The sequence below is a fragment of the Hirundo rustica genome, chromosome 3 (genome assembly GCF_015227805.2).
Source record: "Hirundo rustica isolate bHirRus1 chromosome 3, bHirRus1.pri.v3, whole genome shotgun sequence".
NCBI lineage: Eukaryota > Metazoa > Chordata > Aves > Passeriformes > Hirundinidae > Hirundo > Hirundo rustica.
The window spans coordinates 102,258,042-102,283,140 of record NC_053452.1 but is presented as its reverse complement, the minus strand read 5'-3'; the positions used below and the strand labels follow the sequence as shown (position 1 = coordinate 102,283,140).

The 25,099-nt window shown below is 44.9% G+C and overlaps 1 protein-coding gene across 1 annotated transcript; it reads left to right on the top strand.

Annotated features, from left to right (window-relative positions):
• Window positions 1-13,118: 13,118 nt before the first annotated feature.
• ODC1 (ornithine decarboxylase 1) lies at window positions 13,119-23,893 on the top strand. The gene is made up of 11 exons (XM_040059334.1): window positions 13,119-13,271; window positions 16,270-16,418; window positions 16,584-16,757; window positions 16,926-17,098; window positions 17,378-17,512; window positions 17,672-17,753; window positions 18,095-18,178; window positions 19,793-19,955; window positions 20,046-20,158; window positions 20,436-20,650; window positions 23,417-23,893. The coding sequence occupies exons 2-11, from the start codon at window positions 16,317-16,319 to the stop codon at window positions 23,556-23,558; spliced, it is 1,383 nt and encodes a 460-aa protein (XP_039915268.1). The 5' UTR covers window positions 13,119-13,271; window positions 16,270-16,316; the 3' UTR covers window positions 23,559-23,893.
• The last annotated feature ends 1,206 nt before the right edge of the window (window positions 23,894-25,099 follow it).

Genomic DNA, 25,099 nt, shown 5'->3' with positions numbered 1-25,099 from the left:
AATGAAACAGAGCTCAGCTCCTGATTCCCACACTTGTTCTGGATGTCTTCTCTTTCTTTCTGAAATAGTGATGACTGTATGCTTCCAGCATTATCCTGGCTGCCAGGCTAGCACAAAGTGCTGCTTTTGGCGGGGGTAGAGTTAATTTTCTTTACAGTGGCTGATATGGGGCAATGTTTTGGATTCGTACTGAACACAGGGTTGATAGTATAGGGATGTTTTTGGTTTTGGTGAACAGGGCTTACACAGAGGCAAGGCTTTTTCTGCTTTTCATACTGCCACACTGGCAAGGGGAGCGGGGGTGCATGAGAAGTCAGTCAGAAAGACAGCCAGGACAGGTGACCCAAACTGACCAAAGGGATATTGCATACATTGCACACAATGGGGACATTGTGCTCAGTATATAAAGCAGGGAGAAGAAGGATGAAAGGGGAGATCTTTGACGTGATGGTGTTTTTCTTCCCAAGTCACTGTTATGTATTATGAGGCCCTGCTCTCCTGGAGATGGCTGAACAACTGCCTGACCTTGGGAATCACACACAGAATCATACAGAATCACTCAGTTGGAAGAGACTTTCAAGGTCATCGAGTCCAACCCAGCCCTAACACCTCAACTAAACCATGGCACTGAGTGCCACATCCAGTGTTTTTTTAAACACACCCAGCAATGGTGACTCCACCACCTCCCTGGGCAGATTATTCCAATACTTTCTCACTCTTTCTGTGAAAAACTTTTCTCTAATATCCAACCTATATTTCCCTTGGCACAGCTGAAGACAGTGTCCTCTTGTTCTGTCAGTTGCTGCCTGGAGAAAGAGACCAACCCCACCTGACTACAGCCACCCTTCAGGAGGTTGTAGAGAGTGAAAAGATCACCTCAGAGTCTTCTTTTCTCCAGGCTAAACAACACCAGCTCCCTGGGGGTGAGCTGGAGGTGGTGATTTAATTCCTTGTTGCTTTGCTTGCGTGCACAGCTTTTGCTTTCCCTACTTAATTGCCTTTATCTCAACTCAGGCATTTTCGAGCTTTTACCTTTGGATTCCCTCCCCGATCCTGCTGATGGGAGACTGAGTGAGGAGGTGCATGGGTCTTGGCTGCTGCTGGGGGTTAAACCTCAACACATAGGTCCTTGTGTAGACAAGATTTAATGCTGGGTTTGTGATAGAGAAATTTTTGTCTGGCCATGCCTGATGGTATAGTAGATAAATTACTGAAAGAAATGTGCGCTCAACGTACTCTGAAGCCCTGCTTTCCCAAACATCCTAAACTGTGTGAAGTACTTTATCTGAGAAGCCTGATCTCCCCACTTCTGTGTTACCTCTGGAAATGGCTCTGTGGGGGAAGTATGGTGGAAGCAGAGCTAACCAGCATGCTCCTGTTGCGGGTCCACAGCAGACAGAGTCATGATAAGAAATTCACCCAGCTGATAGCCTGCTCTGCTTCCACCAAGGACACTGCAAATCAGCTGCTGGTCATGAATCATCATGAAGTGTGACCGTCTTTGGCCATGGAAATGTCCTTCAATTAATGTCTTCCATTGTGAAAGTAATCTTAACATCACCACAGTTTCTCTAATTGCCTTTTTTTCTTTCACAGTGGATGGTATCAGCATTATTACCATTGATTTCACCCACAGCACAAGCTGATCTGGTGGTTTTCCCTGTGTGCTTCTGATATGGTTTTCCTTCCTGGGCCTTCATTATACTGTAATTCTCCTGATAAAATCTATCACAAGTATCTTTTAAACACATCAACTTCCACACAGGAAATGTTTAAGAAATATGATACTTATAATAGAGAAAATAATGGAGATATTAGTATAATTCCACACACACATACTAGCATTATTGTCAATGTGTTAATACAAATGTTTATGTAGGCAAATGTAAATGCACAAAGGATTCTCTCAACCCACCTGCAGAGAGGTGCTGTGCATTGAAGATGCTGTGCATTTACACACACTGGAAGGCATCCAACCTAATAAGATGCCCCCAAAGTTGGGACTGGTTGTCAAACCTATTTGCCTTGTAGCCCGCAATCCTGTCTGCCTGCTTTCAGGGCTGGGTAACCCTACATGCAGGTAAATTCACTGGGCATATCCATGCTTGGTCTGACAGCTGTCTGGATGTCCATATCCAGTCTGGAAAGCTCTCACTTTTAGACAGTGCTAAGAGTCCATCTGTGCAGAGGACCTGAAGTCAAGATGAGTTAATTTTGGGGACTCCTCAGAAGTCAGATGCGTAGTGACAGCACAGTGTTCTCCTCCTTTACACCAGCCAAGTGGAGGAGAAGTTGTGAAGCAGGGCTTTGATGCTGTGCCATGAGAGACCTCTGCCATTGCTATCTCACCTGGGAACACCCAGGTGCTGAATGAGTCTGAGTCACTGTGCAACCGAACATGAGAGCAAGGAAAGCAGGAAGGAGAAAGCCTGACTCTGGCCTTGTGATCAGGGCATTCATCAGATGGTTTGGGGACAGGGAAAACTAAACCTCTAACAAAATCCTCTAACACCATATCTCAGCCTACTTTGAGCAGGAGGTTGGATTGGGAAGAAAACTCTCAAAATGTTCTCAAGTTAAAGAAAAAGTTGAAGGTTAATCCAAAGCTTTATTATACCACAGTAATCAGTTTAATTTGTTGTCACTCATGGAAAGACTCGCGAAAATAACAGCAACTAGATAACTGCAGTATGGTTTACCTGTACAGAACAAGCTCCTTATACTGATCAATTCTCTCATACTTCTTGCTTCAGTATGCTAGTACTCATGGATTAAAACTCAAGGCATTTCTCCTCCTGTGCCACTCTGTGTCTGAGGCTGCATTCACAGCACTTGTTAACAACAGCATTTAGTGAAGGCCACTGCCCTGGGCCAGATATGTCCACCTTTGCAGAAGGACTACTTGATATTTCACTTTTATTTTGTTTTTTCTCTACTCCATGCCCTTTTGTATGAAATAACATATGCATATGAAAAATTAAGCAACTGTTGAAGGATATTTAAAAGTCATTAAGAGTGAATGTTTAGATTATCTTCTCATCCTGTTTGTCTTCGGTTGCAATGGAAGGTGTCACCAAAAGTATGTATTCTACTACCATCTGTTAAAACCAGGTGGGGCAGTGTTCTTATCTCTTCCACGACCCATCCTCCCTCTAGGGGTTATCTTCTGTTAATGGGCCATGGAGTCTCACTGCCTGACTGATAAAATTACATCATCCCATTGTGAGATGCTCCACCCAGTGGGAGGAGCCAAACATTCCTACCTGGATGAAAGCTGAGAGTCAGAAACACCAGGACAGCCCGTTTCCACTGGATTCCCAGAGGAAAACCAGACCCATCTACACCAGCACTGGACCTTCAGAGGAAAACTACACCCTTCATTGCTTCAATAGAACTACATCTGTCACTCCAGGAGGACTGGAGCCATGATTCTTATTAGACTGCTACTGAACACACTCACCAAAAGGGTGTCAGGTTGTATTGTGCCTAAGTCAGTGGGGGGGGTTTCGTACTATTTTATGTTTAGTTTAATTTTCCTAGTAAAGAACAGTTATTCCTATTCCCATATCTTTGCCTGAGAGCCCATTAATTTCAAAATTATAATTTGGAGGGAGGGGGATTGTGTTTTCCATTTCCAGGGAGGCTCCTGCCTTCCTTCACAGACACCTGTCTTTTCAAACCAAGACACTCTCGAAACCCAAAAGGTCGTCTGAAGAGCAAGCTACAATTTGACATGGGTAGGAGCAAAGTACTCATGGTCTTCAATATTCAGAATACAAAATACTTTGGTCTTGTACTGAAGTGCAGTTGTGCTGTCTCTTGATAACAGCACTGTAACAAGACTGATAATAACAGGCCACTTTAACTGTTTAACTATTGCACAGCTACAAATGCAACGAAAACAAAGGCCAAGTGTTACCTGCCTTTGCAAGGACAAGGTCATTTGATCACAGCAGAAGAAAACACGCCCACAATTTGGCCAAATGTGTGGCCTGATAACAGCCAAGTCCTGGCACTGGACTATGAACTGCTGCAAAACAAACACCATTCCTCTATTGTGTTTAGTCATAAATAATTCGTATCTCTGCACTTCCGGAGCTCTTTTCAATATCAGTTGGTTGATCTGTGCAATCTTCCAGTGGTTGAAAGGGAGGCAGTGCTGATCTGGGGCGCCCCAGGCTGACCCTGGCCAGGGGCCCAGGCTCTGCTCTGGCAGCAGACACTGCTGCTGGCTTTGCTGAGGGCTGCCTGCATGACCCTGCAGTGTTCCAGTGCTTGGGCCATGGGACCCACCTGCCTGCAAAAGGCAGACTGTACTTTCTTTCCACCTCTCTTCTCCCTTCTTTGATGGATTTTGCAAAGAGGATTCTTCCTCTCGTCTATATCCAAAGGACTGTACTAGGAGCAGAGTCTGTCTCACTCCCCATTTTGAGTGAAATCCCATTTTTAAATAAAAAAATTACCACTGCATCTCCCTGATGGCTCTATATCAAAAGTTTTCAACATTACAGGTACTACCTGTTATACATTCCAACCACATACTCTTGAAAAATGCTCCAACAGCCAGATCATCACAGATTTTTAAAACCTTTCTGAGTTCTTGTCAGACTTAGCTTTATTTCTCTTAAGTGCAACTTAAGAAGAGTCCCCAAAGCACAGCACCTGCTGAGCCAGGCAGTTGTGCACCGCAAGCCAACACACAGGATCCCACCTGAGGGCTCAGCATGGCATGGGTACAGGTGAGTGACACAGAGCATCTGAGTCATTCCTGCGTGCCCAGAGGTGAGGGGAAAGGTGTAGCTGGGAAGCAGTACAAGGCACGGTGCTGCACTGGTTGCCTCCATGGGGACGAGGTGCTCAGTGGAGCTCCAGAGCAAGCATAGGGCACCCCGGCTGAGGAAGCATCCCTGGAGGCTGTACCACCCTACAAACACCTGAGTCATAATCCCCTGTCCTCCTCCTTCCTCCTGGGAGTGGCAGAAATTTGCTATCTGTGTGAGCCTGCCAGAGCAAACCCCAATTGGAGGCCAAGGGACAAACCTCCACCCTACTGTCCACCTACACCTCACCCTCCTCTTTTGGAAAGAAGGGAACAGGAAAGACTTTGGCTCTCTCCTCCACGCCTGGGCCCCAGGTCTGAGCAGCTCTGAGCTGTCAGAGGTTTTTTTCCCCAGGATGATTTTCTTCCTTCTATTAGGTTGTTTGGGATTTTTTTGCAGGCAGAGGAAGAATTTGTTCCTGCTCTCCATCCATGTGTGGGTGTGCTGCCAGGCACTGGCTCTCAAGCTGGTTTTGGCATCTTCTCCTTAAAAGTAATATTCCACCTACAACACCAGACCATGGCTGGGTCTGCTCATACAGCCTTTTCCAAAAGGTTTTATAGAATAACTCTCCAAAGGAGGAAATATGTGCCTCCCAGTGATTTCATAGATGGAAGGAGTGAATCTCCTAGTAAGGGATTCTTCCATTAAAATAAGCAGGTCACCTCCTGAACTCATCTAGTTCACCAGTTTAATAATAATAATAATAATAATAATAATAATAATAATAATAATAATAATAATAATAATAATAATAATAATAATGTGGGTAATGAATAATCATTTATCACCTTGGAACCTCAATTCCTGCAAGTTATGGAGAAGCATGTGTCTGTCCCAAATTCTGCATTTCCCTTCCCTCTGGACTAATGGAGCAAATGCATTAGTTAATTCAGAGATGTCTTTCTGGTTTCCCCAATTAACCTACTTATCTTAAACAACCTTATCCTATTTGCTCCACAATTTCTAAAAAGATCCTACCCCAGGACAAGATCATTCTTGTGAAATTTTTGTGTGTATTGGTTTAGTTTTGGCAAAGTTAGGAGGTAGTTAAAATGAGACATAATGGTAAGCTAGCTGCTAGCGACTCTCCATAATACATGTCTACCTTGCAGGAGAGTTGTAAGGATTAATTAATTTGCGTTTGTTAAGCACTTTGAGATCCTAAGATTAAAGGTTCTATAAAAATGCAAATTGTTATTATAATGATAAATTCTTTATATGAGCTCATATATTTTGCCTTAGAGGCAGAGTCTCGCCCTGGGTTGCGTAGTTATACACGTAAATCTTCAAACATGATGATGAAAATGTACCTCTGAAGGCCTGATCCTTCCTATTGCTCTACTACTTCATGCATAGAGCTGCCCTTGATTTCAGGCAGGTCCCATCCATGGGACAATTGTAGGATTTGATGTGTTTAAGAAAAGACAAGACCGTTGTCTGCCTCCAGGCTTCACATTGAGACATAACTTTGTTTTACTCCATAAAGCCACTCCTGCTTTCGGTAGTTATTCCATCTTATTAATGAAATGACAGAACAGATGACAAAATCTGGATCTGAATTCTGACCCTTTCAAAACTCAGGTTTTCAGAGATTTAACTTGTTAGAGAACAAAGGAGGCAAAAGCCCACTAATGGATATAGGATTGAATGTCATTCCTGACATGTAAGATGTGCCTCTTTGGCCCTTCCCCCATGTGATTTGTCAAGCGAAGGTTTTCAGGCACAAGTTGCCAAAGGACAACCCCTTGCAGGGGGCAAGGTCTTAGCTGCAAAAGCTTGGCAGACCCGTGACCCACTCCCAAAGACAGCTCTCTGCTTTTACTTCCCCTTTGCACAGGCTTGGAGCACCACGCTGCCCATCCCCTGCCTGCAAGGGCGTTTGACCATCCTGGTCAATGTTCTTCCCTGAAGCACTGGTCCAACACAGGGGCTGTGTCACAGACAGGAAGCAGAGTCCTGGGAGAAGCAGTCACCCATTTTCCATCACAACATGTCTCTGTGCCTTCCTTGTGACGTCTCTGGCACACAGACACCTCAACTTACAACTTTAAGGACTGAGTTAGAAAAATGTCATGAGGTTTGTTTGCATCACCCATGGGTTTATCTGAGTGCAGAATACAGTGCCAGAAATACCAGCTGTAAAAGAAGTCTCCTGCCCAACCGCACATCCAAAGTAGGACGATCAGCAGGCACCAAATCAGGTCAGCCATGGCTTTTTCTTGCTTAAGCTTGAAAACCTCCAAGGATGGCCAACCCACCTCTGTTTCAGGGTTGCACTATTCTCCTGGAGAATTTTCTCTGATATCCAACCAGAACTGCCAATGGTATGACTTATGGCCTTCGTCTTCCCTATAATGTCTGACAATGCTGAGAAATTTTCACCATCTTTGTAGCTACCCTTGAGATAATCACCTCTTAAACTGCTCTTCACCAGATTAAACTAATCCCAATTTAAACTCCAGTCATAATCCAAAATGTGAAGCTTTCAATATGAGGTGTTGTTTCTTGGCTGTTTGCAGGGGGTAGTGTGTAGGTAAGATTAAAATGCATTCATTCCCTGAATATGAACTAAAAGTAAGGAGCTATACCACTTCAAAGTCTTGTACCATTTTTTGTGTAATGTCAAAAGGCTTCTGTCAAAAGCTTTTCCAGGGGTGGAAGGTATAGTACAGAAATGTATTATTCCCTTCCCCTGACATGAAAACCTTCAGAAGTTCTTGGGAAGCTGTCTGCTACATGATATATACCTAGAAATATCACAGAAGAGAATGAATACTTGTTATGTTTAATATATCCAGAATTTATAACCTTCTAAATTTTACACCTTTCTCTTTTTTCTTCCCAAATATTCTGAGCCCTGTCACAGGGTTGATGGACTATTCAATATATTCACTTCTGCCATTCACATCATCAATTCCTCCTATCAAAGGTGATAACCGAAGACTAATATTATCATAAACCCCAGGAAACCATGGTAATTTCTGATGGGTTTCTTAAATTTTCCACTGCCCTAAGAGAAAAAGATGTCTTACATGTTACTGATACTCATCTATCTTAAGACAGCAAAAGTTGGATGAAGGATGGGAAACCAAGACACTGAGCTTTTCAGCTGTCTTTACTTTTACTGCAAATCATTAGTGTGTACTCAGAATTCTGCACTGGGACATACATTATGCAAAAGACAAACCTTTCTGAGCAAGTGTCACAAATGAGCAAATGAGCAACATACACATGTGTTGAACAAAGTCCAACAGGGCTGAGTTCTGCTCACCAGTACCTGCCATGGGCCACTATTGTTCCCTGTCTATTCACATCATGCAGTGAATTCCCCACCAGCAACTGTGAGTTTGCTCCAGCAACTGGAGCAGTCTGTTATCTCACTGTGTTTGCACAACACCTTTAGATCTGATCCATGGGAGAGGTCTTAGGATTGAAATCTGCAGGATGTTAATTTATGCAAATTGTGGCATATTCAGGTCCTGCGGCTGCTCTCATCAGACAGCATTCGCCTTTCTGAGTGGCTGTTGCAGCATCCAGAGAAGACACATCCAGGGGTCAGGTGCAGCACTGACACCACCAGTGGCCATCATTTGATTGAGATACTCTATGGGCATACAAACACTGAGTGCTTCCTCACTCAAAACTGCTCAAACTTTCAGGCTGTTTCTGGAGTAAAACAATGTCTTTACCAGGGTGGGCTCAGAAGCTGGCTGCGAATTATGTGTGACAGCAATGCCCCATAGCCCCAGCACCACTTCACTGTGGCAGAAGACAGTCCTTTACATGAGAGAGAGATGCAGTGCATGGGCTGAGCACCAGTACTGTGCCAACAGGACTGACCATTGCCTCCCCAATTGCTGGCTGCACACACAGGATGTCTGTCACTTCCATGGCTCCCTTTCTATTAATCCCACAGAACAGGCTGACCTCTGCTTTTCAAGCTAATGTTCAGAAGCTTTTAAGAGCTCTTCTCTTTCTTTCTGACTCTCAGAGAATTTTGACATTGGATTTGTTGAGAGCAAGATGAGGAGTCTATTAAAATACAAAGCGTTTAAACTCTGCTGTACCATCGTATATTGCCTACAGAGTCCATGAATTAACTGTAACAATGCTAGAGTAAAATCTCATTATTTGGCTCACTTCTGGTGCGTGCTGAGCTCTTATAGAGAATGATGATATTCAAACACCTTGATGTATCAAGTATATTTAACAACATGCACAGGAGAGCACTGACTTTTAAAATTTATTTTTCAAATAGATCTGTCTCAAATCTGTAATTGTGAAGGATTAGACAAGGCTCAAACTGGTGCTGCAATGTCAGAATTATGAGCTTCACCTCATGGCATGTGAGGTTTTGAATTAATTTTTAACCATACTGGGCTACTAGGCCCAAAAAAGACAAATCAGAAAACAGATCCATAAGCGTTTCTGGAGTTGAACTGCAGAGCAAAGCTCTCCAGTCACTTCACAAGAATTTTTGTTACTCTACCTCCCTTAGTTTAGCCACTGCAAGGAATTATTTTAGTTTGTTGCTCTGACTCAAAAGGATGCAACATCACATTTGTAGCACTGAGTTGAAGAAACTGCATTCAAATGCCTAGAAAATGTGTAATAAAAGAAGACAAAAAATGTATCCTGGAAGCATTGTTTTCTCTAATGGTCTTTGTTGGATGACAGGGACAATGTATAGGTTTTCTTTTCTCTGTGTCAATGAACTGAAAGGGAATGAAGAGCTGCTGCCCCAAGAGGGGTGGAGGTAGCCCCATGAGATTCCCCTATGTACATATCCTGCATCCCACAGCCTACATATAACCTCCACCTCACACGGGCCCACATCTCAGCACACCCCTATCTGGAATTTACTCTCTGCAATCCTTGGCAAATCCCTGAATCTTCCTCTGAGTCACTTTTTCATCTGTAAAGTGGAGGTACTATTTACCAACCTCCATGAGCTGTCACAGGGCTTAATTTCTTAAGAAGAGCGAAGACCATGGATAGACTCAGAGGGAAGGAAAGCAGTTGAGAAATGCCAGGCATTACCTTGAGGATTCCTCCAGCTGCTGTGGTGGTCCTGGCCACTTCATCTCTCTCCTGCTGGGCAGCTCTCCCCACCTGGCCAAAGCTGAAGGAACCTGGAGTTTGGCTCCAGTTCCTCCCAAATTCAGGGGTCCATAAGAGTTAGGACCACCCATCATTCAAAAGGGTGAGAGCCCACCAGGCTGCTGCTGCTGTACTGCAAGATATAAGAGACACTGACAGCTAGAGAGAAGTCAGACAGTCTTTCCCACCCCCTGTTCCTCCACAGCAGCAAGGGCCCTGTGTGGAGAGAAAGTGTGGAGGGGAAAATCAGGAAGATATGGCCACAGCTCCTACCAACAAATGCTTTTCCAGTGCCCTCTTCTGGAAAACATTTTTGGCCCAAGAAACTGCTTCACTCAAGGTAGTCTGAGACTGGTGGTGACTTGCCAAGAGCTGCAGGAGCATCCCCCACTTCTTCATACCCAGGATCTGCCCCTGGGTAGATGGTGACTGGTAGAGCTGGGCAGCTGCTAATGCCCTTCAGAGCAGCTTGGTCAGACCCTGAGGGCACGAGCCAGGAAACAGGAACAAAGGACATGCCTCCTTTTTTGTACCTGATATGCCTGAAAGCTGCTCTTGACTGTCCTCTGGCAGGGGACCCAGGGGTCCTGAACTGGAGCACCTCCAGCAAACATTGTGATCCTCAAAGTCAGCACTTACCACCACCAGCTCTCGAGGATCCTCCAGAGACAAGAACTGGGAGGAAGATGAAGTATTTGGTAATCCCATCCTTTTGAGGAGCTGATAAAACATTGCTATTAAGCATCTGCAAACAGCTAAGGAATGCATCAGCTCCCCAGATAATTGTATCCTGTGGTTGTTTTTGTCACCTCTTTCCCTTGCAGCAGTCCAGCCTTTGCTCCCCAGCCTCGGGTATAGTTCTATTTTGTCTCACGCCAGAGGAGTGCCTATGCACTGGCCCCTGCCCCTCTGCCCCAGCCAGGGTCAGTCAACCAGGACACCACTGGGGACAGCCACAGGCTCTTCTCCAGCCCTAGCCAGAGGGGAGAAGGTGAAGAGGGAATAGCTGGTACCAGAGTTATGCTGGAGTGCTGGGGCCAGGTGATGGCCATTGTCCTTATCCAGACCACAGCCCTTGCTTTTGAGCAGCTCAGTGAGCAGCTGGCTCCTGTGGCAGTGGCACAGCTCTTCCCTTCCCTCTCTGTCTGCTTTTCCAATGCTTAATTCCAACTCAGACTATTCTGAGGATTCTGCAATCCCTGTTTATTCATTGTCAGCAGAAGAAAAATCAAATTAAGTTATATCTGCTGCCCACAGAGCCAAATCTAGAGACATGTGAACCCCATTATTTGCTGTGTTAACTGGCAGGGAAGGTGGTATGAAATTCCTCATGGATTTTGATGAGTTACCTCAACAAAGACAATGCTTGTGCAGTGGCCCCGCTACACTGGAATTGCTGTCGAGGGCAGGTAGTGTCCTGAGGACCAGCTGATGTAGGTGGTACACACGGGGATGGTTTTCCTCACTCCTTGCTGTTATTTAGAAAACCCTCTGTAATTCATGCCTGGATATGGGATGACATACAAACACACCAAGTACATATATATATTTAAAATATTTTAGGATATTTTGTTCCTTCTTTCATTAATTATTTTAACCAAAGCCAGGACCTCTGACATTTCTTTTGGCTGTGTCCCAATACATCTTTTGTTTATTATCTGCTTGATCTTGGTGTTTTCCTTTATTTCAATCCTTCAAGGGATCCTTTTGCAGCCTCAGCCTGGTGCCCTCCACCCCCAACCCAGCTCCAGAAGGCAGGTGTTGCAGGGAGGACAAGGACATCCCACTCATCTGCTCCTGCCTGAAATAGAGAGGTGGGAGGATGGAACCTCTGAGGCCAGTGAGCACAACTTTTTCTTTGGGTACCTCAAGGGCGTCCCAGACCCCACAGCAGCCAGCATTTCCCATCACTTTCCCCTATGTAGGATGGAGGATTTTCTCCACCTTGCAGTGCTCACTTGCCCGCTCTGCAGGAGGGTAGGTGTTGCCTAGATGTCTACTTTCAGAAAGCCATTAATATAGCCTTCGGTGACTTGGATATGAGGAGCAGGAGTGCCTCGAGCTCTGTCCTGCAGCATGGGCTGCAGAAAGGTTCCTTGCTTCTCTTACAAACGCTCCAGAGGCAGCAGGGTGTAAAAATCACTTCTTCAGCATGGCAAGGGCAGCTCCATCCTACAAACATTGACAGGGCAGAGACTCAGTCCATCTACCATGGGGTGAGGCTCGAACTTTTTAAAAAGAAGGGGAGAGGGGCAGAAAATGTCTGTCTTGACGAGAGCAGAAATCACAGTCGTTCAGGACAAAACAAAACAAAACAAAACAAAACATTGGAAGAATCAGTTGATACCTTCTTACACCTTCCATTGACGTCCATTTTTTAAAACAAGCAAGCAATACAAAATATACAAAATAACTTTAGAGTGGAAACAGCTACCAGTGTCAGAACAAGAGCGGATGGGAAAACCGTGGCCAGTGTTACGGGAAGTCTTTTGGATAATACCCCCAGTGGTCAGGGATGCAGGCAGGGGCAGCACCGCTGCGGGCAGCAGCCAGTGCAGAGCACGGGGGCTGCGAGAGCCGCGCAAACTGGATGGCTCTGTCTCCCCACCGACACGGCGGGTGCGACACACTCCGGGTCCCCTGGCTCAGCAGCGCTTTTCTCCAGCATCAGCCAAAGGCATCGCTTGAAGCCGCAGCCCTCCGGCCGCCCGCAGCCGCTTTTTCACACTAGGGCTGCGGTGCCGAAGCGGGAGTATCGACCCGGAGGTACCAAACCGGCGGCGGGGACGGCGCGGGCCATGCACCTGCTGGCAGCCGGCAGGGCTGGGGTCGCGCACATCGCCCCGCAGGCGGATCCCGTCCAGAGCGGCCCCACGGGGGAAGGGGCCCCGGGGAGGACACGGCCCGCGCAGACGCTCGGCACGCCCGGCGCACGGCAGGGGCCGGGGCAGGGGCCGGGGCAGGGGCCGGGGCAGGGGCCGGGGCAGGGGCCGGGGCCGGGCGGGGCGGGGCGGGCGAGGGGCGCTCCGCGCCGTGCGCATGTTCGGCCGTACGTCACAATAGCGGCGGTGGGAGCGCGCCCGGTCCCAGCCGATCGCGGCTGGTTTGAGCTGGTGCGTTGCCACAGCGACGCCGCGGTGCTATAAATAGGAGCGCGGCGGCCGTGGCGAGGCTTTGTCAGCCGCGGCGCCCCGCTCGTCCCGGCCGGCCCCGCTCCTCCTCAGCCGGTCCGGCGCTCCCGCCCGGCTCCGCGCACGGCTCGCAGGAGGAGGGGGAGGCGGCTCGGAGCGAGGGGATCGGCTGCCGCGGGGGCTTGACAGCAGCTCCGCCACCGCTGCCCGAGGCGAGGTGAGGCGGGCGGCGGGCTGTGCCGGGCTGTGCCGGGGAGCGGAGCGGGCGGGCGGCGGGGCCGCGGCGGAAGCGGCCGGCGCGGAGCCACGTGTCTGCGGGGCCGCTGCCAAGCGGCGCGGCCCGGGCTGGGCGCCGCTGCTGCCGCCGGGCACGGGGATCCCCGGCCCCGGCGGGGAGGCGGGAGGCTTCGGGCGGCTGTAAGGGGGCCAGACCGGCTCCCCGGCTCGCCTGGGGAGTATTGGCGGCGTTTCCCGGCAGCGGGGGAAGGGACGGCCCCGCCGTGGCCGCCGGGCTGTTTCCGGGGTGGGGAAAGGCAGGTGCGTGGCAGGAACATGGCAGGAGCAGGGCTTGGGGCGCCTGGGCTCGCCCTTGGGCCGAGCGGCGCCGGGGCTCGGGGCGCTGCCCCCCTGCACACCCGGCGGGCGCTGGCCCGGGCCGGGAGCGAATCAGAGAATCACAGAGTGGTTTGGGTTGGAAAGGACCTTAAAGACCATCTAGTTCCAGCTCTGCCTACAGCAGGGACACCTTCCACTAGACCCGACTGCTCAGAGCCAGATCCAACCTGGCCTTGAATACCCCGAGGGATGAGGAGGGAGCCCTTCTCCCGCGGAGCGCTGCGCCCGCGGGGGTCTCGGGGTGGGGGCCCAGCCGCAGGGTGATGTGAGGTGTAATGAAGGTGCGCCCCGGGGCTGACAGGCGCCTTCTCGGAAAGCCGCAGTGTCGGGCTGGGCGTGCAGTGCCTCGCTGCGGAGCTGGGCAGCGCAGCCCCAGCCCGGCCGCGTCAGGCTCTGTGCGGGACCGTGTGGCTTTGCAGGGAGAAGGGCGTCGGTGAGCGCAGGGCAGCCCGCCCCGTCCGTGCCCACCGCCGCCCGCGGCGCTCCGCAGGCTCCCGAGTCAGGGGCGCCTCGGGCACCTTTTCTAGACGCAGCTTGGCTGTTTGAGTACGGAGCCTGCAGGCATGACTCAGCTCTGTCTAACATAGCTGCTGAATAGGGGAATGTTCTGGAGAAAAAATTATAAATGAGCGTAAATTGCCTTTCTTCGGGGGAGCCGCAGACACTTTGCACACAGTCCAACTAGAAACATACTTTGGGAGGCTGCAGTTTGCACCTACATGATCGTGTTCTGTCTATATGCTGTGTAATTGCACTGTAGTTAAAATTGCGCAGTGAGGAGGAGATGGAAAGCTTGCAAGAACTTTTTAACAAAATGTGTTGTGGCCGATAAAAGTAATTTCCATTTTACGTATTAAAAGGAAAAATGCTTTTCATGCAGTGCTCTGCAGAGGGGAGGTTAAACTAAATTCTTCCTGATGGTGTTCACTTCTCTTAACCACAGCTGAAGTCCCTGAACTGCTTTCTGCAAAGCTGCAAGTCTATGATGAGATCTCCTTAGTAACAAACACCTTCCTGAGAAGTGTTTAATTTGCTGTTACTTATGGTCCTTTCAAAGAGGCTTTTAAGAGAAGACTTTAATCCAGTTTATGATAGAATTATCTCTGCACGTGAATGAGAGCATAGGGAGAATGAGGTTCAAGGGATTGTTGGGTCTATTAGAATCAAAGCTTAATCTAGTTTGACTCTCAATTTTGGTTTGTGTCTGACGAGTGAGAAACGATCAATAGTTGTGAAATAGTTCTTGTTGCCGTACGTTTCTGAAGGTTGAAATGAAGTATAATTGTGGATGTTTAAAGGTTATTCAATAAAATTAAATTATTTTTGTTTTAGACATATATGGAATGAATGATTTTGTTGTTTTTAGAACCTTGTTAATCTGTAACAGCTATAAAACATCCTTTTTCAATTGGTTTTTATCCAGACTTTTTGAAAATAGAGGAAACAGTAGCATGACTTAAAATTAGCGAATAATTCTGAGCTTGCATAATTTTTAATCCTAGTCTGCATGACTAGTTTGAGTGTAAAAATTGCTGAAAGAAGGAAGAGGGCTGGACCCTGTTACATGAAACCGTATCTTCCCTGTGAGTGACTTGCAGTGCTGAGGTCTTTGAAAGGTAGCACACACTCTGCTTAACGGCCTGATGGAGAATGCTGTCATTTTGTATTTGGACTGCCCAGTAAAAGGGTGGCCCATGGACTTCATCGGTCATGGATGGCAGAGGAGTATGCTTTTGCTCTTTAGTTCCAGTATTCAAAGGACTTTCTACTTGGCAGGTAGATTTCTGTTAGCAATGAAGATTTGTAATGGACTGCTGTAAAATCATGTTCCAAAGTGCTAATTGGGATCACTGTTAAGACTTTGCAGGTCAGAGTTATGTGCTCAAAGTCATTTAGTCTCAAAGTGTGCATCTGCCACTCATGACAGCTGAAGTTTTCATGTAGCCTGGAGGTCATGAGTGGAACAGGAAAGCTCTAAGTACCAACAGAGCGACTTCAAGGAAAGCCCTGTTCTCATGTCTGCTTTATGCATAGTCTGCTCTGTATTGAGAATCCGCATATTTAACTGGCTTGAAACTAATGACAGTTGTTACTACTTGGAAGTCAGTAAGTCTTGGATTGTGTTGGTAAATCCTTTCTTCTGAAACTGGTGAACTAAAATAGTGCTTATGATGTTTTTGTTTGTTTGTTTAAGTGGTAAGTAGACACTAGCCGTAATATTAATAGCTCTGATGTGGAGGTGAAGGAAAAGACAGCAGAAACTTTGAGAGAGCCAGACTAATAGTATCTGACAGTATTATTTGATTAGTTTTTTCCTTTGAGTAGATTCAGAATGTCACAGAGTTGTTGAACAGAGGAGAACTTGCCTTCCAGCTAGCAAGATTATTTTGGCCTGCCTCGTTGGTTCTGATTACATCTGTCATTAAGCAAGTGTCTAATCTATGCAGCTCTCAGTGATCACTGTAGGAGCTGTATAATTGTAAATGATATGAGCACAAATTAGTGGTCATATAATGACTGTGTGTATTCTAAATGAAGTGTTGAATGTAAATGATATGATTTCAAATTAAGTAATTAATGGGATTTTTTTTTTTTTTCAGTAGTTCATACCCAAGTCCTTTCACATAAACCTGAAATCTTGGAAGTCATGAGTAACTTCAGCAAAGAGGAATTTGAGTTGACCTTTCTTGATGAAGGCTTTACTGCCAAGGATATCCTTGACCAAAAGATAAATGAAGTGTCATCTTCTGTAAGTATGGTGGGAAAACCACTGCATTTCATGAAGCTACAAACTTATAAACTAATAGAACAAGTTGTCCTTGCAAATGATCCGCAAGACAGCCCCCTCATATGCTGACCTCTAGGCTTGTCCTCTTATCTGTTGTTGTAATGTTAAGATGTGTGTTTGCTCTAGGATGATAAAGATGCCTTCTATGTTGCTGACCTCGGGGACATTGTGAAGAAGCACATGCGGTGGCATAAGGCCCTTCCTCGAGTGACCCCCTTCTATGCCGTGAAATGTAACGACAGCAAAGCTGTTGTGAAGACACTTGCTGTTCTTGGGGCAGGATTTGATTGTGCCAGTAAGGTGAGATCTCAACTATCTTCTGGTCTGTGACGTTAGTATCTGTTCAGCCTTACAAGACATGTTTATATAAGATTAAGCATAATGGAGTAGTGTTGCTTTTGTTGTTCTGATTATATTAATCATCCATCTAGAAAAATCTTCTACAAGTGTAATCTGTTCTTTCTTCAGACGGAAATACAGCTGGTACAGAGCATTGGTGTGCCTCCTGAGCGAATAATATATGCAAATCCCTGCAAACAAGTATCTCAAATCAAACATGCTGCCAGCAGTGGTGTGCAGATGATGACATTTGATAGTGAAGTAGAACTAATGAAAGTTGCAAGGGCCCATCCAAAAGCCAAGTAAGTAATGCTAATTGTTCTATAATTCTTCTTTGGGTTCCCAAGATACAGAAATAGCTGCTTTATCTGAAATTTGTTCTTCATTAAAGGTAGCCTGCAAAACTGTGAAATAATAAACATACTTTTAACTAGTGAAATCTAATCTTGTAGAGTTTACTGGCACTTCAGGAAGAGATACACAGAGCAGCTTGTATCTTTAAGCTCAGAATCATTCTGAGATCATACCGGATGATGATGTCTGTTATACTGAAACTTAACTCCTCATTTTCCTGTTTCTAGGTTAGTCTTGCGGATTACCACTGATGACTCCAAAGCAGTCTGTCGTCTGAGTGTTAAATTTGGAGCTACACTTAAGACTAGCAGACTTCTTCTGGAGCGTGCAAAAGAACTTGACCTTGCCATTGTTGGAGTTAGGTAAGCTGACAATATCAAAACACAGTCGTATTAAATGTTTTCTTTAAATGGTCTACCTGACAATAGAGAGAGGTGCCTTTACACATGATGACATGGGTTTATACAAAACTTCTCGACTACTTTGCCAAATCGCAACTGATATTTTGTATCCTTTTGTAGTTTCCATGTTGGCAGTGGATGTACAGACCCAGAGACGTTTGTTCAAGCCATTTCTGATGCCCGCTGTGTGTTTGATATGGGAGTAAGTCTAGTTCTATTTTCTCTGGAACTGCTGCTCAACTGTTGTGGCAAAACTGAGTAAAATGTACAACTGTTATGGGGTTAAAAGCTAGCTAAGTCACTGACTTCATGTTGGAATTTTTTAGGTCCTGGTAGCTTACTTTGGACCAACTTGGCAAAACTTGTCTATAGATGCACTAAAATTGACAGCTTAAACTCAAATGACTGTTACTTGAACGTCTTAGCTCTGTTTCAAGTATTAATGAGGTGACTTTACATTACTTTTTAGGCTAAAATGGTAAATTATGAATTGATATAAATTATGAGCTTTTCTTGACAGTGTTACTGTTAATCTCATTTTAGGCTGAACTTGGCTTCAGTATGTATCTGCTGGATATTGGCGGTGGTTTCCCTGGCTCTGAAGATGTCAAGCTTAAATTTGAAGAGGTATAGCTTTGCTAAGAAGTTTTCAAGTTATGGAGTCTGCTTGAGTGTTGATCTGGATTAAGTAAAATCTTGCTTTTTCTGTTTGTATGCAGGCACATTTGCAAAAATTTGTCTGCTTGATCAGAAATGTAATTAAGAGGAAAAGAGGAAATTATCTGAAAACTAAAAATTAGATGAGCCCAGTAGATACATAGCTAAATGATTGTACAAAGATGCAGAAGTCTCAAAAAAGTAAAGCTGGTTTTAACTGCAGGTTTGATTCTTACTGTTCTTTAGACTGGATAGATTTGCACTGTTCTCAAACTGGGTGAAAGGGTAGTGCTGAACCCATACTGTCCTTAGAGGGGTACCAGCATACAGGGTCCATGTCTAATTTGATTTAGAACTAGCTTTTGGATAATTTTTGAGTTGTTCAGTGTTTTCCAGTCTGCTTTACCTCAGCAATAGCTCTGCTTTGAGAAGAGACAAGGGGGGTGAATACTGATTGATAGGACTTCCACTTAAAGCAGTGTTGTCAGAGCACCTTGCCTGCTAACCCAAGGAGGTGTTAAATGTTAGATACTAACACAAGGATACAGTAGGTTACATAAAAAGAGTTTCCTTATAATGGTGTGAGGTAACATTGTAGCACTTCTGGTGAAATATACTCCCTCTAGCCACCCCCCAGCTCTAGCTAGCTCAGTTGTTCAGGGGTTTTAGGTAAATATATTTCATTGAGACAGAATAAAGATTTCAGAAAAGTGCCTCTCACCCCCAGCTTCCGTCCAAGCTTTATTCTCGATGTGTTGTTCCAGGAGAGCGAGGAGAGAGCGAGCGAACAGGAAGAGACAGGGATTTATCTAGTTTTTGGGCCAAGGAAAGATATTGGCCCTGAGCCAGTAGGGTCAGGAGTAGATGAGATAGGGAAGAAGGGTTAAACTACATGGCACAAGCTTTAGGGGGACTCTGAGGGGAAAAACCATTCCTCAGAGGAACACAACATCTGGTACCTCCTAATGAGGTCTGGCTTCTCATAGTGTGCAGTATGGGCATGGGTGAGGCATCAGAAGTAAATTGTGTCATTGGGTTCCATGGCACGATACAGTCATGTTGCAGTTGAAGGCAGCTTCATGATAATGTCAGAAGCTGGAAATAACTGTTCATGCAGGCAACTGAATTGCAAGTATGATAGTAAAGCCCTTTGTATGCTTATGATCCCATGAGATGACATCTTTAGGATTTAGTAAGCTGTGGAATAGTGCATAAATAGCAGCACTACAGGTGGACTACAAATCAGATTTGAAGTGTGGGGACTTGCAGGGTGTTAATGATGGTTTAATGAGCCTAGGAGGGTGATTTCCTTCAGCCTCAAAGATGTTACTGTTTTGTTACTTAAACTTTAAGCTGCAAGTGATGTCTGCTTTTGTTGCTTTTTATAAATTTAATTGCAAACAAGATTTTGAATGTGGAAAAAAAGCAAAAGCAGTCAATAGAAATTATAATAGATGTTAATAGATCTTACATGTTTCACTAGTATATAATTTTGAATTTGAGAGTCTTAGTTCATCTCTGACTTCTAAAGTAGCACCTGAGTAGCTGCTGAAATTTTAATATTGGCATTTGATTTTTCCCTAGATCACAAGTGTAATCAACCCAGCCTTGGATAAATACTTTCCTTCAGATTCTGGAATAAATATTATCGCAGAACCAGGAAGATACTATGTTGCATCAGCATTCACGCTGGCAGTCAACATCATTGCAAAGAAAATTGTGTTAAAGGAGCAAACAGGTTCTGATGGTATGTAAATCAAGATCTAGTCTTAGATCTAGCCAACTGTGTGTTTCTTTCCAAGACTTTTTTTCTCACTGATGTCTCAACTTCTTCCAGATGAAGACGATGCAAATGACAAAACTCTTATGTACTATGTGAATGATGGGGTCTATGGATCATTCAACTGCATCTTGTATGATCATGCACATGTTAAGCCAGTCCTGCAAAAGGTATGTGTGTTCAGAAGTATCACATACTAGTCACATACCATGAACATAGGAGAATCCTTGTCAGAGCAGTCAGTTCTCAGTTTACTGCTCCCTTCATGTTGCCAGACTTTGGCATTTAACTTATGAAGCATGCAGTGGCATTAACTCAAAGCCAGAGGTGAAGAAGAGCCTGCAAGCAGCTCTTCCTTTTCTTCAGAGGTGGAATGTTACACTGTGATATTACTTCTGGAAGCTCTGTTTTGCTAGTCAAATAAATAAACTTCGCTCTCTTCTTTAGCGGCCTAAGCCAGATGACAGCTGCTTCTCCTGCAGCATTTGGGGACCAACCTGTGATGGCTTAGATCGGATTGTTGAGCGGTTTAATATGCCAGAGCTGCACGTTGGTGACTGGATCCTATTTGAAAACATGGGTGCCTATACCGTTGCAGCAGCTTCTACTTTCAATGGATTCCAGAGGCCAACAATACACTATGTGATGTCAAGACCAGCATGGTTAGTAGCTAAATATCTTGATCCATCCTTACTTCTGAGATCACTGTAATAAATAGCTCGTATCAGTTGGCTACCCCTTAACAAGCAGGGGTAGTTTTGGTCCCACAGCTCTTGTAAAACCTTCTAGTGTGGAAGAAGGCAGTGCCTCTGAAGGTTTTTGCTGTGCGGTTAGAAAAATGTTGATGCTACTAATTACTTTTCTCTGTTGTACACACTTATAGGAGAGATGTTTTTAAAGGGGTAATGTTGGCGTCTTCATTAGTCTGGATTCTAGCTAGTGTTTTCACTATTGCACAGCATACAGAATTATTATGAATTCTTTACTTTTAGCTTCTGCAGCTAGTAATCAGAGACCAATTAATCAGTTATAATATATTGTCTTCTAAATTAGTAGCTTACTAAATCCTGACTGCAGGATGCAGGGACATTCAACAATGTTGTCTTCGCAGTATGATCTCTGTTTGAGAGCTATTCCCTGGTTTAGGTTGAGCTCTGGCTCAGTGCAGAGTGCTAGATCTCCATGGGAAGTTGTTAAACAGGTAAGCAAAGAAAGCAGGACTACCTTTTAAGTGCAGGGATACTGTGAAACTGCAACTTAAGTAGCAGTTTAAAGTAACCTCAGTGCTCTGCAGTGCAACATAGATTGCACCTTCTATAAAAGTAAGGTTTCCTGTAAGAGGAAGCCCTTACCTCTTTACTAGCATCTGCCTGCTCCTCTGGAAGAGGACTTTTGGGCAGGAGTGTTACCCTAAAGCATGATTAGCTCTGCTATTGGGTTGTGTTTGAATTTATTGAAAATCTTAAGTTCAGGGGAGTTTCTGGCACAAAAGTAAGGGGAAGCTTCCTCTGTTTTTCTATTAACCCAGCCGGTATAAGAAGGGCTTATATTGTTTCTTTATCTTAGTAAAGCCTCTGGTTGATTGAAGCATTTTTCAAAACACGTGAAGCTTTTGGACTTCCCTTAACATTCCAAAACTGTGTCTAATTGAAGTAAATATGGCTCTGTGGAAGAATAACTAGTTTTTTTCACTGTATCACTAGGTTGCTGATAAAATTTAATACTTGGTCTGAGGCATGCTGAGCTCGATTATGCAAACATAACTGTCATCCAAGGCCACAGCAGAGCCCTCTTTCAGCCCCTAAGTGTGTTTTCTGTTTTGGCAAGAGAATTCTGTGATAAAGGCTGGCCCTTAACTGAGAAGCATGCATCAATGAGATTATGGTGCATATCTTTCTAGGATAGGCAAAAGTCTTTTGGAATGTCATCCACATATTGTAGAGGCGTACAACTAAATTTGTAGCCAGAAACTGTGAAAGGTAAAGGACAAGTGTCTAAGTGAAAACTAGTAATGTACGAGGAGCCATGCAGTGGCACAACTGTTTGCCTCACATACCTAAGATAACTAGAGCTATAAGATGACACCAAGCTAAGTGTTGCTGTTGACACACCTGGGGGATGGAATGCCACTCTACACCTGAGGGACCTGGACAGGCTTGAGAAATGGGACCATGGGAATCTCATGAGGTTTAACAAGACTAAGTGCAAGATGTGCTGCCCCTGGATGGGGATAACCCCTGGTATGAATTCAGGGATAAACAGATCCAGAGCACCCTGGCTGAGAAGGACTTGGGGTGCTGGTGGGTGGGAGGCTGGACATGACCCAGCCATGTGCCCTCACAGCCCAGAAAGCCAAACGTGTCCTGGGCTGCATCCAAAGCTCCGTGGGCAGCAGGTGAGGGAGGGGATTCTGCCCCTCTGCTCTGGTGAGTCCCCACCTGCAGTGATGCATCCAGCTCTGGGGTCCCCAGCACAGGAAGGACATGGACCTGTTGGAGCGAGTCCAGAGGAGGCCACCACGTTGATCAGAGGGATGGAGCACTTCTGCTATGAGGAAAGACAGAGAACTGGATTTGTTCAGCCTGGAGAAGGCCTTGGGGTGACCTTATTGCAGCCCTTCCCATAGCTAAGTGGGACTTACAGGAAAGATGGGGCAAGATTGTTTGCAAAAGCACATAGTGACAGGATAAGGGGTAATGGCTTCCAACTGAAAGAGATGTCCCATCCCTGGAAGTGTTCAAGGCCAGGCTGGATGTGTCTCTGAGCAACTTGGTCTAGTTGAAGGTGTCCCTACCCATGTCAGCGGGGGTTAGAACTAAAACTTAAGGTCCCCTTCCAACTCAAACCATTCTATGAATCTGTGAACTAGGTCAAAAAACTCAGTCAACTGAAGTTCTTCTGAGGTTGTGTTTTAGTACAATTCTTGTCTGAGTGTGGAAGGGGTTTCATGGTTCTTGCTGTTCTGGTCAGCTCCTTTATATTCCTAGTCTGTTATCCATACTTTTTCTTGATTCAAGTTATCCAGTAATGTGAGGGTGTGGAATAAGTGACAGTCAAGTTGTTAGGGATTTTCACATCTGAAATTCTGAACTATGGAGCACTAAGTCAGTAAATCTGTATTAGCGTGAGGTACACAGATGTATCTACAGGTGTATATAGGTGCATCTTTGCAAATCTAAATCCTACACAGAAGTGGTAAAATCAGCTTGGTATTGGCACTTACCCTAAAGCCTAGCCAGCCAAAAGTGACCTGCATGGATTCTGCTCTTATTTATTTTCCCCCCCTACAATAATAATATCTGGATTGCAGGTAATGCATAAAGAGTTCATTTCACACTCACTGGCAATAAAAAACCTTACCTTTTTGGGTAGATTGCAGTGAAACAGTTTCTGACTCACTCTTTTTTTTTTTTTTTTTTTCTTCCTAGGCAACTAATGCAGCAGATCAAGGAGCAAGGGTTCCTAGCTGAGGTGGAGGAGCAGGATGTTGCTAGTCTGCCAGTCTCTTGTGCCTGGGAAAGTGGAATTGAATATCCAGCAACTTGTGCTTCAGCTAGTATTAATGTATAGGTAATATTTAGTAACTAAGTGCAAGGTTAGTCATTGAATTTAGGGCATTTGGGGGACTGTTAACTTAATTCTTGGTAGAATTTTTAAGTGTTTTTTTAACATTTAGGTTTGGCATAAATGCAAGAAAAATGACTAGGAGATGGGTCACAATTATCTGTGTTCCTATGGAAACTATTTGAATATTGTTTTATATGGATTTTTATTCACTTTTCATGTATGCTACTAAAGACTGACCCTCAACTGTCAAACAAGTATTTGTAGCTTGTGTATGGCAGAACGGGCTAAGCTTAGTGCTTTGTGACCTACCTGTTTTAAAATAAAGTATATTGAATTAACTGGTCCTGTGTTTCATTAATCTGGAGAAAATTAATTTGTCATGGATGGCTCTTATAGCATATATGAGGGCAGACCAGATGCTGCAAGCCCATAACTTACTAATAAATGGATCTTCCCTACCCTTGCCCTCCCGATTGAAGGGAACCATCAGTGGGTAGGGAAACTGAATTGTCTTTTTTCACATGTGATTAGAAGGTTGACCGTCAACTAATTGAATACTGTGTGAATTCTTGTGAATTCCCTTTTGGTTTTCACTACTGAACATATGTGTAGCAAGTTGCATAGTGCAAGTTCAGTGCAGTGCTGGTTTTCTGCAAGTTAGTCTACGAATGTTGTGGCCAGTATCGATGGCTGTTTATAAGCATATCTAGTCATTAACGAGGGAATACAGCACAGGCTCCATGAGTGGAACTCTGCTTGTTATGTGTGCAAGAGCTAAAATATGTTACAGGAAAACCCAGGAAGCTGAAACTGTGTGGCTGACAGACTCTCTGACCTGTGTTGCCTAGGGCTGTAGTATAAAAGAACATCTTTTATATGTGCAATGTGATTAGAAACTCTTCATGCTACCCTTCTGACTTTGGATTAAATGTGGTGATGACACTAAGGAGTAAATACTAATACAGGGGCTGTTGATGATAAAATAGTCTGCTTAAAGAAGCAAAATATTCTGACTTATGTTCAACCTTTGCTAGTTTCCTGCCACTTTTTGTATTAAAATTAGAAAATGCTTCTGACAAGCTAATTGGTCCTAGAGCTGGATTTGATCTTGGCAGAAGGTCCTGGACTCCAGGCATGCTATAGCAAATGCCTGATGTATAAAGAGAAATATCTTAATGTCTCAAGTAAATAGGTAAAGCTTAAGCTAACTTTGAGTAAGTGTTGAAATTTGGAGGTTGTCCAAAGATTGGCATTGTTGACAGAAACAGTGGCTCTAGCAAGATGAGAAATAAAGCTGGTTTTCTACAAGTAGGTCTGAAAGGCAATGTTTAACCTCCATTCTCTGCTTCCAGCAGAAACTCTCCATTAACTGAACTAGTAGGGTAGACAAGAGTGATGGTACCTCATTCCTGAGTCTTTAGAAGCATCCCAAGTGACTTTTTAAATTTGCTTTATTTCTCACCTTCAAGCTTGTAATTGTAATAGCACTTCCTTTATTCTCACACATATGACAGACTTCAGTACATACACATAGTGGTGCTATA